The 12,670-nt window shown below is 47.9% G+C and overlaps 1 protein-coding gene across 1 annotated transcript in view; it reads right to left on the reverse strand.

Moving 5' to 3' along the window:
* Nucleotides 1-1,459: 1,459 nt before the first annotated feature.
* Nucleotides 1,460-12,670, reverse strand: part of pard3bb (par-3 family cell polarity regulator beta b) — a 218,717-nt gene continuing 207,506 nt past the window's right edge. The window contains exons 24-26 of the mRNA XM_008295178.1: nucleotides 3,915-4,130; nucleotides 2,847-2,976; nucleotides 1,460-2,571 (exon numbers count right to left, since the gene is read on the reverse strand). Coding sequence (XP_008293400.1) covers nucleotides 2,862-2,976; nucleotides 3,915-4,130 — 331 coding nt within the window. The 3' untranslated portion in view covers nucleotides 1,460-2,571; nucleotides 2,847-2,861. The remainder of the gene's footprint in view (nucleotides 2,572-2,846; nucleotides 2,977-3,914; nucleotides 4,131-12,670) is intronic.

Below are 12,670 nucleotides of genomic sequence, written 5' to 3' on the forward strand. Positions count from 1 at the left end.
AAAAAATCCAGTTTGGTCCAAGAAAACAAACTAAAATCATTCCAGACAAACTCTATTTTACATTCTTCTGCGTGTCTTTCACTCACATCACTGTCCACCTTCCCTGAACAGGAACGCCGTCCACCGAGTTGTGAAATGTCATTTCAAACATTTAATGCCTTTTGAAATGAATACTGCTGAGCTCTGGGGAGTGAAACACAGAAATGTTGGGCTACACTCTCACTCGTAGTCACACTGAGTGGATGGTTTGGTAAGTGGATAAATGGATCTCCACCGTGGTGCCGCACTGACAGCACTCTGCAGCTCACTTCATGTTTGAGCAGCACCACGGTGATGCCTCCACCATCGGGTCACACAGTCCTTCACATCCAAACAGCAGCACCTGGCATCAGTAACACAGAGTAAAACGCCCCGTGTCCCTGCTCCGTTCAACACCCGCCCAGAACCAGAACATCCTTCTGTCTCTGAGGCTCAAACAGCCACAGTGACGGTCAGTGTGGACATTGACCACGACGAGTAGTGGCTTCATCAGCACTAAATGAACCGCCATGATGGGAGCTGCTCCCAGTAGAGGTGAAGGCAGCATTCCAAGCTGCTGCTGGAGCTCCCACAGGTAGCAGCGTCACTACAAACTGTCGGTCTTGTTCTTCTTCCACAAGCTGGTTGGTTGTATTTATAGCAGTGATCTTTGTCTGATAGCAAACCAGGAAATGGGTAGAAACTCCAACCGCCCAGAACCTGTTCAACAAACAGGTTTCCAGCCTGGCTCAGGTACAGACGACTGACAGCATGTGACCCACGCTGGTCTACAACACATTCAAGCAGAGGTCATCTGGCAACACAATCCTCAGCGTCCAGAGCTGCTAACGAGCCCTGACATGAACACAAACGATGTCAACACCTGCTCTGAGACATTACTCTACTGGAGTTCTAGACGCAGGAACAGGAGCGTCCACAGGTGATGGATCACATCTAGTCCTAGTTCCAGTCCTAGTCCTAGTTCCAGTCCTAGTCCTAGGCCGAGTCCTTGTAATGAAGTTTATCTCTACTGAGACAAGTATTTTGGATCAAACTGAAGGTGATCACAGAGTGAATAAAAGCATGTCGATATTCAGATAATAACTGGTACAGTGCTCTGCTCTGACAATTAAACGACTCCAGACGAGTCTTTAGGACTAAAGCTGTAGATCCATAAAGATGGATGTAGTGGCGTTCTCCCTGTTGGCATTCTGAGACCTCAGAGTGGGCCTAACCCGAACCCAAACCTAAGACTAACCCTAACCCAACCCTAACCCTAACCTAACTCTAACCTAAGACTAACCCTAACCTAAACCTAACCTAAGACTAACCCTAACGCTTCACTCTTAAGTGTTTTGATTTCTTTTAATTTCGTTGTACCTTGTGTATGATGACAATAAAAAGCATTCTACTCTATTCTATTCTACTCTATTCTATTCTATTCTGTTCTACTCTATTCTATTCTATTCTATTCTGTTCTGTTCTACGTGTGGGCCCGTTACAGTGCCATCAACCTGGGCAGACAAACCGTTGATGACTCTTCTTCCAGCGTCCCCCGCTAACGGAGACGTTCACCCGTCAGCCACAACATTTAAACCCTCTGCTTGTGTAGGTCCTCTTTGTGCTGCTTAAGCGGCTCTGACCCGTCGGGCCATGGACCGGGACCTTTGGGAGGCGCTTGGTTCGGGACAAGGTTCAGGCGGGTGGTGTTTGTCTTCAGTAACTTCCACATAAATGCTGCAGGCTGCATTGTGAGGAGATGATCAGAACTTCACCTTTCAATGGGTTGAGTTTGGTGAAGTCGCTGCGTTTCATTTGCTGCTGTTCACGCACTTTCAGATCATTTGGACTTTTTCTGTTGTCGTCCACATCTGGACCGACACTCAGGAGGAGACTCGTAGCGCTGCGATCACATGCTCACATAAACGGCTTCTATCTGGACAGAAACATTTGGTTCGATGACACAAACACACGAACACTGGGAAGTGCTACTGTCATGTGAAGGCCATACAGACCAGGTGAGAATGGAATTACAGAACTTTTTGCAGCAGCAGAACCCACCAGGAACACAATGAGCGTGTGCAGAGCCGTACGTGAGCCCTAGTGGCTTAATTTAAATGGATCCAATTACCTTTGTGGCTCTGACTGAGTCTTGAAGGAGAAAACTTAATCAGAGGATAGTGAAAAGTGAAAACCCTGCTAATTTTAAACTCTGGGAAGATTCAAAGCAATTTAAATGACTGAGAAAACAAGACACTGTGCATCACGAGGGCCGCCCTATAATTAACCTCCTTTACCTCGTCTGTGTATTAGCAGAGACTTCAAACGACACAGACAGCGTTGGATGATGACGGTAATTCAAATTAAACCGTGAACAGGTTTCACGGCTCCATTGGGCTGGAGTAATGAGAGTTCTGCTTATTGTTCGTCTCTGGACTGGTTTGTCCACACAGCTGCAGTCGTGGCATTCTTCAGTCGTGGGTTGGTTTGGTGCTGCTGTCTTCCTCCCTCCCAGTACAGTCACAGCGGTCGGTACCGGGCTCCAGCTGGTGCCTGCAACCAATCAGACACATTTATCCAGAGCAGGGCTCACATACGGAGGAGTTCTGGAACCAAAGGGATGCATTAAAAAGAGACACACACTTAAAACATCCCTTTACATATCGACGTACAACAAACACTTTTCTTTTATTTTAGCACTTTTTTTATTTTTAACATATTATTGCATAATTTCTCTATTATTGGTAAAGAAGAGAACAAGTGTCGTGTTGAACTGATAAATGGAGTCACGGGTAAAGTAAAGGAGGATTGAAGAACTCAGATGTTACCTGGACTTGTGGGCCCTACCTGTACCCTCCACCCCCAGTGCCACGGGTCATGGTGTCGTACCGCAGGCCCCGGAGCGGGGGGGTGGGAGACGGAGGCACGTCCTGCCGCAAAGGCCCTCTCTGCTGGGAGCTGGAGCAGGACGCAAGGTTTGGTCAGACGGTGGGAAAACAGTATGACGGAGACATCAAAGTATGAGAAGGAGGAGCGAAGGACAGCCAGGTGTTGTAACACAGATCCAGTCACAGCAGTGACGGGCTGCTTAGTACCACCAGAAACGGTCGGGCTGCTCTGTTGTCGGGGTTTGGGTTTCTGTTCCTGTATTTGATTTGTAAGGTCACTTCCTGGCTGTTTCTAAACGTGCTTTCCCTTTCTCCGAGCCTCCCTCATGTGTCCATATGTACGATCCCCTTCAGTTCCTCCTGCTTTGTTCTGAGGTCCGTTCTCCTCGTGTGTCACGCTTTGTTGTGCTTCCTGCCATTGTGAACGTCTGACTTCGTTTTCACCTGCGTCTTGCCTCTGTTGTGTTTAGTCTGTGTGCTTCCCCTCTCACCTCCCCGTGATTCGCCTCATGGCCTCATGTGCTTCACTTCTCTGTTTGTTTCTGGTTCCTACAGCTCTCCTCTCAGCCTGTGAGTTCTACTAAAGACCCCCTCTGGTAAAGTCCTGGTTGTTCTGACCGTACCACCATGTCCACGTGGGTTTAAAACACCACCTCGCCAGCTTTAGGCACAGAGCAGTTTACAGTGTCTGAGCAGAGGTGTGGGTGAGCTGGTGTGCTCGGCTGCAGTGAGTGGGGAGGGGTGGGTGGAGATGGGTTCAGGGACTTCATAGATCTGCACATTCTAGAAGTTGAAGTTCCACCTGAGCTATTTGGAGGTAAGAAGGGGAACAAACTTCTAAATATGTAACGCTGATAAACAAATGAGTTTTGAGCGGTTGAATCATGGAGCTGGTAGCGAGCTGGTCTTATGGATTCACCGTCCTGAGCCGGGAGCTCCTGTGTTGGTCCATGTTAACATATACAGTAGCATTAAGTACTGTGGTACAACCTCCTGGTATTTACTCACCTGGGGTGGGGGTAGTAGCCCGGATCGACTCCTCGAGGGTCCCCTGGCCGTGGGTAAGGCTGCCCAGGTGGGTAGTTGGAGTAAGAAGGGCCAGACTGGGCGCTGGGGTTGGGGTAGGATGGGGACTGGGGGTATCCCTGTTGGGCTGGGGGAGGTCCGGGGTAATGACCTGACCACGGCTGCACGGGGTATTCAGCTGGATCCAGTGGACCTCGCCTGGGAAACAGAAGTGCAAACATTAAACACGAAGAAATTCAACAGTGAGTGAGGTTTTCATACTCAGAAAATACTAAAGCTGTGTGTCAGGACGCTGCTGTAGCCACACAGGTCCGGAGACACAGCCCCGGCTAGACGGTCCACAGCCCCGGCTACACGGTCCACAGCCAGCTCTCTGAGGAAAGGGGCCCATGGCTGGACTCCCAGACTGTTTAGAGCACAGAGCTTTGTCTTTCTCTATGCAGTGGATCACGTCATGGCCCACTGCAAACAGGACAACCAGTTTTACACTAATTGAAGGCTCACTGTTCTGTACAGACTCTACATGACGGACTGCGTCTATGTGGACATCGTAGAAAGACAATCATTCACTGTTGTGTGGATATTAAACTACCTGGATGATCAGTAACAGATGACAGCGTGATGAAACATGACCGGCCTGCATGACGCCCCTCACAGACGTCATCGCCCTGCTGCCATGTCACCGGCGTCTCTGTTCAGCTTTCACGCATTTTAACAAGAATCTACCTGCACATTTTAACACCACACTTGTTGCCAGTTCCTTTGCTGAACCTGATGAAGAATTCATCAAAACCAGTTAAAAGTGTTGGTTGCAGAGGAAAGAGCGACGAGAGCGAGCAGCACCAGCCGACGGTCCGTCCTCAGCCAGAGACCACAGAGCAGCAGAATATAAGTGACATGTGACAGTTTTAAGTAGGCTGGGGCTCAGTTAACGCAGCAAAGACGCACAGCTGTGGTGATCCAGTGGAGTCCCGTTAATAGATATCAGTGGAAAGCAAGTACACAAACATGTGTCGTCCACATAGCAAACATTACGAGGTATTAGGTTTTATCTCTGCGTCTCTCTGTCTCTCTCATTTGTTTCTCATTCCCTCAGGCTCTGTCTGATCTCTCAGTTTAAAGTCTGCTGTCGTCCTATTCCGTCCAGGTGTGTGTGCAGGTGTATTTACGCCTGTTTGCATAAACGTGAGCTTCAATGTGATTAAAAGAATCCAGTCTGTGTTTATTCAAATGCTGCCTTAATATGCTTCAACAGCATGTGTCCTGAAGCATGCACTTGTGTTAAATGTGTTCAGAGCAGCACTACGCTGCTCTCACTGAGTGTCATGATGCCACTTATCACTGATATGCGTCGCTGAGTGGGCGGAGCTCCACAGCCTCCAGCTCATCACACAGCTGACTTGCTGGCTAGCGCCTGGACATAATGTTCATGTGCAGACGGGTGCAGAGACAGGCAGAATACATGAAACCGAGTTGTGCACAGTGTGCTGGTGGTCTCCAGGCTGACGCCTGCGTGTGTCCGTCTGGGTGGTCAGCGGTGGACTAGCTGCATGCCCGGCATGTTTGGGATGTCTGCTTGTGGCCCCGCGGCTCCGTGTCGCTGAGAGCATGTTCATGTGTGGGAGAGCACGCACACGTTTCTGCTTCTGCCATCTCATCTGTCAGCTTCCCGTCACCTGTCTCCTGGTTTCTGACTTGTTCTGCTACCCTTATTGTACGTCACTCTGGGTCAGCGGATCAGCTGGACGTCTCAAATGTCCCTCGTCCTGATAGCTGCAGCCGTTCGGTCTGCTCCTGGGCCGGGGAGGCGACCAAACGTCAGCCTGCCAGCTGCCCTGTCCGTCCACTGTCGGCCTGAGTTCTCCGTCTCTCTCCCGTTCGCTTTAGACGTGATATGACGACCAGTCTGCCGCCGGCCGATCTGCAGGGCTTGCTATCTACCTCTGCGGCTGTATACCTGTGTGCCCATATCAGTCAGTCTGTCACTTAGCATTGGGCCCCTGGACGTGATAACGTCACCGAGGCAGAGATAAGAGCAGTGGAGAGGTGACGGGGAGGTGAAGAGGGCAGGGAGGGAGGAAGAGAGAGATAAGAGGGAAGGAAAAGCAAAGAGAGGAGGAAGGCACGAGGGAGAGAACCAGGACAAGAAGAAAAGGTAAAGTGGTGAAGAGAATCCAACCGAAGGCGCATGCAGCAGGAAAAAAGACGTGAGAGAGATTTACAGATAAAGTCATCAGCAGATAGTGTGAACAAAGGCCTTACTCATTACTTCATTACCATTCATTTGGTTTTAAGGCTAATTTCTAGCCTTCAATCATTTTGTCACATTAGAACCTTCAGTGTCTTTTTTTGGACAATTATTTGTAATAAAAATGCCAACAGAAAGAAACAGATTGAGCATGCAGAGTCAGATTGGACAGAGATGAGAGGATGGGGATGAAGGAAACTCGTGAACAAAGCAGAGAACAGGGAACAGGAGAGGTTGTCACTGTGCTGCTACACTTCATCCCTCTGGCCTTCCACCGGTGGCAGGTTTCAGCACCGTACCGGCTGGTCTGGCTCTGACTAACAACCTGCTAACTGAGAGCTGGCGGCTTCCATCATCTTGAGCTCCAAAACAGAGATCTGCTGCTAATGAAGTGGGAAAGTATGGACCATTTGTTGGATCTCAGCGAGGATTAGATTTTATAGGTGGCGGGTAAAGCTCGGCTTATTGGAAGTAAAATGTGAGCAAACGTAGAATAAGTTCTCATGATCAGACGTACACGAGTATCAACCTGCACACACCTCTGCGCTATGAAGGCACATCTGGGCCTCTGGAGATAAAACCGATTCATTTAATAAAACAACTGACAGCCTAATAAATCATGAAAATAATCATTACAGCTCCAGAGTGCTGTTGGAGTTTCCATGTTGGGAATGGCAGCGGTATCCAGCGGTAATCTTTGGAGAATCCACTGTAAATCCGGTGGCCGGTGTGGAATTCTCCTCCAGGAACCCAGTCAGCACCACACAGCAGCTGGGGATTACAGGGTGGTGTGGAGGGAGGCATTACTGGCTCTCACACACACACACACACACACACACACACACACACACACACACACACACACACCCTATCCGTGGCTCCTAATCACCCCCTCCCAAACCCCATGCACTCTGGAGGAGGCAAATTTGCACACAGCTGGAGAGGAGTTAAGACCAAATGAGGAGGCTGGTGGTCTGGTGTGTGTGTGTGTGTGTGTGTGTGTGTGCGTGTGCAGATGTGCGTATGTGAAAGCGACAGGGAGAAAGACAGAACGAGAGAACCAGATGTAATGAATGAGAGCAGCTTCCTGGAACATGCAACAACCAGTTCAACCTCATTGAGGGAGTCATCAGACATCCCATCAGAACAGAGAAGCCATTGAGGACTGAGTCTGAAGCAAAACTCGGCGACATAATACCTGTTCAGGGACGACCTCCTTAACGCTGTTCGTTATGGGGATGGTGCGTTCGCTGGCGACGCACGTCAGATATTCAAAAGGATAATTGGAAGGATGTCTGTCCAGGTCTGACAGTAATTGAGAGTAATGTGAGCCTTTCTAATGCTCTGGTATTTAGGAGATTTCTGATGGATGTTAGAGGAAACAAGGACTGGTTATGTGTCCTCTGCACCTGGTCCTGTCTCTCACAAACACGCTTTCACTCAGTCTCTGTAAACGGGCTGCATCCAGCTGTTCTGCTGCTGGAAACACACACACACACACACACACACACACACACACACACACACACACAGCCATGTCCCGGTCTGTCTGAGAACACGACGCAGCGCTGTGACACCACACATTAAAACTCCTGAGAGGCAGCGACAGGCTCTCTGCAGATGGATCGTCTCAATATAACCAAACACTGAAGCTCCACACAAACAGAAACGCTTCAGCAGATGAGAGGAGGAGCGTTATAGAGAGGAAATATAAATAAATAAAGAGTGATATTTGAAGTGAGCCAAAAACAGAGCGATGAGAAGCAGAGGAGATGAACTGATGCGCCTTTAATCCAGTTATTCCTTCATGAGTCTTCATAAAGCCCAGCCCTCACCTGGAGCTCATATCCACCTGTTTTGGGTTGAGAGGTGGGAAAGTACTTCATATATTCAAATTGCATTCAACAGTGTCAGATTCTCTGTCAGTGAGAGTCGTGATATTTTGACAGCCTGGTAATAAAACACATTAACAGCTCAAATTGTTCCACAACTGCTGTGGTGATACGGCTGTGAGCCGGGATGTGATGTCCCCGGAGCTCAACTAACTTTAACTTAGTTTCATCTTCCTAATGCGATACTTCATTATGAAGCTTTAATCACAGAGACGCACAGTCCAAACAATGAGGCAATAACAGCTTAAGTGGGAAATAATGAAGGGTGCAGAAATATCTTATTATCTAAGGAGGGGGAGACGGCAGAGTGTGTTGGATGGAAGGCTGCAATGAAAAAGAAGAAGATTAAAAACCTGCATCACACCTAATATTGTTCTATACTGCTTAGTAAATTCTATGAATTTATAATTACTGCATCTCGTTAGCAGCCAAAGAGACGAGAGCTGCATCACCTTTATTACTCTGATGCTTTATTTCTTATACTGCAGATTTAAATCTAGTTTCTCGTGGTTCGTTCGGGGTGAATGAGACGTGCTGCTAAATCTCTTTGGAGCAGCTTTAACTCCGTTAGCTGCACCCAGCAGTCGTGTGGTTAAAACTCAGAGAACTGCAGGCTGTTTACACGGACCACATAGTCGTATGAATAACAGCGAAACATGTGAGTGGAAAGGTATGTAGAGTATTTATGCTGATATATCTGTAACATCTGGCAGCAGCTGGAACGTGTGCATGTTGATTCCACTTGATTCAGATTTTTGTGAGACAAATAATGAAATGAATTCAAATGTCTTTTATTCTGTTTTATGGTTTATGATGTTATAACTGTGTCGCACTGCAGAGAGGAGGGTTCTGTCGGGTTCTGTCAGGTTCTGTCGGGTTCGGTCGGGTTCTGTCGGGTTCGGTCGGGTTCTGTCGGGTTCTAGCCTGGCTGGGCTGCTTCCACACAGGAGCAGGACTCTGCAGTGAAAACAGCCAGACGCTCAGGATTCAGAGGGTTTGGGGTAAATCAAGCATTTCTACATAAATGTAGTAATTAAAAACGCGTTATTTATCATTTCCAGAAAATCCTGAAATACAACGATCTGATCTAAATGGCGCCTGAGTTGTCAGCGTTACGATAAACTGCAGCTCACTGAGCTCTGGGTCAGCATGTCCTGTCTGTGCAGCTCCTGTGGGTTTGTTCTACACTGAAGACTTCCACCTCATGTCCAGGACTCTGGTGGCGGACCGGACGCCCAGATGTGCAGTCCACGGGCACAGCTGGATCCCATTCATGCCACTACGTGTACATAACAGGCCCCTACCTGCCTGATGTCTTTTCATATCAAATGTTAAACAAGCCCAGCTAGAAAATACTTGTGACATCTGTAAGAACCCCAGAGCTACAAATTAGAGATTTAAAACATGAAATTAGTTTCAGGAAATCAGTTTTGACTCATTAATATGCACATTTATGCCGCCAAGTGCTTCAAAATCCAATTATTTCACCTTGGGGGGGGTCTGTGGATGCAGTTATGAATTTCTGTCATGTATTGTTCATTAGTCCATGAACAGAGGTGCCGACACGAGGATGTAGCGCCGTGCGCACCGTGGCTAGCAGTGGACGGTGCACTGTGCACAAACACTGCCTGACTGGAAACCATTCAGAGGGATGTACACCGAGCAGAAAGGAAGACTTCCAAAGTGATCGGCAGTTGTCTCTGTTTAAGGAAGAGCACGGAGCTGCTGTGTGAGCTTCACCAGCACAGCTTATGGCACCTGGACCAGCAGAGGCAGTGATTCAGAGCGAAGCCTCAAGTGTTTCTGCTTTATTAGAAGAAGCTCAGAAAGACTCTGAGCTCACGGTTAAGTGGTTCCACACTGTGTTGGTTCAGCTGCTGGTGGAGGTGTGTGTTTGTGTGTGTGTGACTCCTCCACCTCTCTTGACTTGTGACCTCTTGAAGTCACATGACACTCGGTGAGTTCCCACCAAACACTTGGAAGATGAGGTCAAAGGCTAAGCAAGGGTATTATTGACCAGGATTAGTGGGCATACCTGGAACATAGACATAACATTCAAATGCTCAACACCATCTGCCAAAGCTAACAGCCATTTGGTGGAAGACTGGGTCACCAGCCTTATGACCAGAAGCGGGTCAACAGAGTCATCAGTGCTCCCACTGAAGAACAGAAGAAAGAGTTTTACTTTAACTGGACTTGTGCTTCTTTAAAAAGAAAGAAAACGAAACTGAATCATGTTAAACCAAAACCGAACCTGTCGCTACACGCCAAGCAGGTAACATCAGCTGATTAATGTTTAAATGTGTGACCGACCCAAATGTCAGAAGCAGGACGGAGCTGTTATCGATCCAGAGTCTGAAACCAGTAGCAGCTCGGCTTCCATGCAGTCCGGTGTTCAGTAAAACCTGCGCTGCAACTCCACATCAAGAAGGTAAAAGCAAACCGGTTCCCTGACTGCAGTCACGATGCGTCTCGCCAGTCTTCTGCATTAGTGATCCAGGTTCTGTATGTTACGGTAAAGCGTGCTAATAGCTGCACTTGATGCCAGTTGTAGACTAAAATAATCCGTGTTCTTCTGCCTCAAACAGCCAGGAGCTTAGCAGGTGTTTCCACGGTAGGACCACCACTTCCAGGGCTGACTTTGTAGCGTCTCCATAAAGGTACTTCTGAGCATCTACAAAGACCTGCGGTGCAGGCTTGAAGCTAGTTGGTTACATTCAGGGATGACAAGGAGCTTTATTTTCTCTGCCTTCTCTAAAACCACCGTCTGTGATAGAAAATGTGCTGCGTAGGCCGACATACAAACCCTCTGTTGTTGTATTTCCTACGTGCCCACAGAACTGGAGATGAATCCAGTAACGACTGTCTGCCGTCGACCGGCACGCTTGGAGCTGCTGCTGCAGTCGGATCCTGAACCGCGGCTGAAACAGGCTGAACGTTCATGTAGAAGCTCCTGAGCCTCCTCCCTCAGGACAGCTTGTTGAAACGTATGCAGCCTTACTTCTAAACATGTACTCGTTCTTCATCTCACCACTTATTAAAACTACCGTCAGTATTTGTAATAAAACGACGTTGTGGGTAAATGTGTGAGAAGTCAGTGATGGAAGAGACTGCTCGGTAATCACAGCTCACTCTGAATGACTGACTGAAGACGGAGCACGTCCAAGTCCAGCAGTGTCTGCAGGTAAACCAGACTTTAAAGTACGCAAAAAAAAAGATTAGGCATTATTTCACTGGAGACTGTCTCATCAAGTAAAATGAAGCTGAAATCTTTTGTTTCGTGACCTGCGTGCGAACGCTGTGTGGTTTGAGGACTCTGCAGCAGAGGAAAACTACGAGTTTACAGGCAAAGAGCAGCCCACGAAAGAATCACATCTTCATCTGTATTCCAGAGAACGACTGAAGAGCAAAGGACAGAGAGAAGGTAGATGAATTTAAAGAGGATAAGACGCCAGCGTAAACACAAGACAAAGAGATGTGGCTACAGAGGGCTGAGCCGGAGGGACCGAGGACAAGGAGGAGGAGGAAGGCAAAGGTGAGGACAAGAACTAGAATCGTCAAATAATGAGGTATGAAGGACAAAAACAAGGCTTTCCAAAAAGACATAAGGCCAGAAAGATGCTCTGCACTGAATGAAGAGGATTGTTGGAGCAGCTGAAATACTCTATATGGTAACAAGCAACTGAACTGCTTTAATGAAATGAAGTGATGGAGGATGGTTTAGCTTAGACCAGCTGGAACCATCGAGTTCCTCCTAAAACAGCTGCAACTGCTGTTTAACTTAAGTTCTTCAGTTCAGAGCTGAAGAAGCCTCTTGGATGAAGGTGAAACATCTTCATGAGCCTCCAGAGCAGTCCAGCTGATTTCTACTGAAGCTGCTACGAACACCACGACCTGGACAACCGAGAGCCCACACAGACGTCTTCCTGAAGTGTCCCCCTGACCCAAACCCTAAACCCAAACCCAAACCCAAACCCTAAACCCTAAACCCTAAACCCTGACCCAAATCCTAAACCCTGACCCAAAGTCAAGAGTGAAACATCTTCCTCACTAAACTTAGCGTTCCTTTATTCTCTTCACTCTGTAATCCAACGGCAAGAACACAGCGTTTCAGCTGCAGAAGTAAACAGAAGCTGGCAGACGCTCAGCGCTACTGAAGCAGGAAACCTCATTTCACCCGTTTACTGAAATTACAAAACAACTTGAAAGTGATACGGTGTAGTTTATGTAGTGTAGGTGCAGACTGTAGTCACCAGAGCAGAGGATTAATGAGAACGTTTCTACAGTAACGCTAAAAGACAAAGTAAAGGACAGAAAGCAGAGATGGAGAACAGGAAGTAGACGATGAGTTGGAGGAAAATGAGCAAAGCATGAGAACATTTAAAGCCTCTGAGCCTCTCAGATGGATGTCTGTGAGCCTAAAGAGGAAAAACATGAAAGGACAAGGAGGAGGACAGAAGAAAAAGAAAAGTAGCAGAGAGGAAGGAGGCGACTGAAGAAGAAGAGAAAAAAGGAGAAAAGGCAGAGAAACAAGCGCTGCCCTCCAGAGAGCTGAAGGTCAGCATCTGTGGAGAATAATGGAGGAGGAGCACACACAC

The sequence above is a fragment of the Stegastes partitus genome, unplaced genomic scaffold (assembly GCF_000690725.1).
Source record: "Stegastes partitus isolate 25-593 unplaced genomic scaffold, Stegastes_partitus-1.0.2 Scaffold1028, whole genome shotgun sequence".
NCBI classification, from domain to species: Eukaryota; Metazoa; Chordata; class Actinopteri; family Pomacentridae; genus Stegastes; species Stegastes partitus.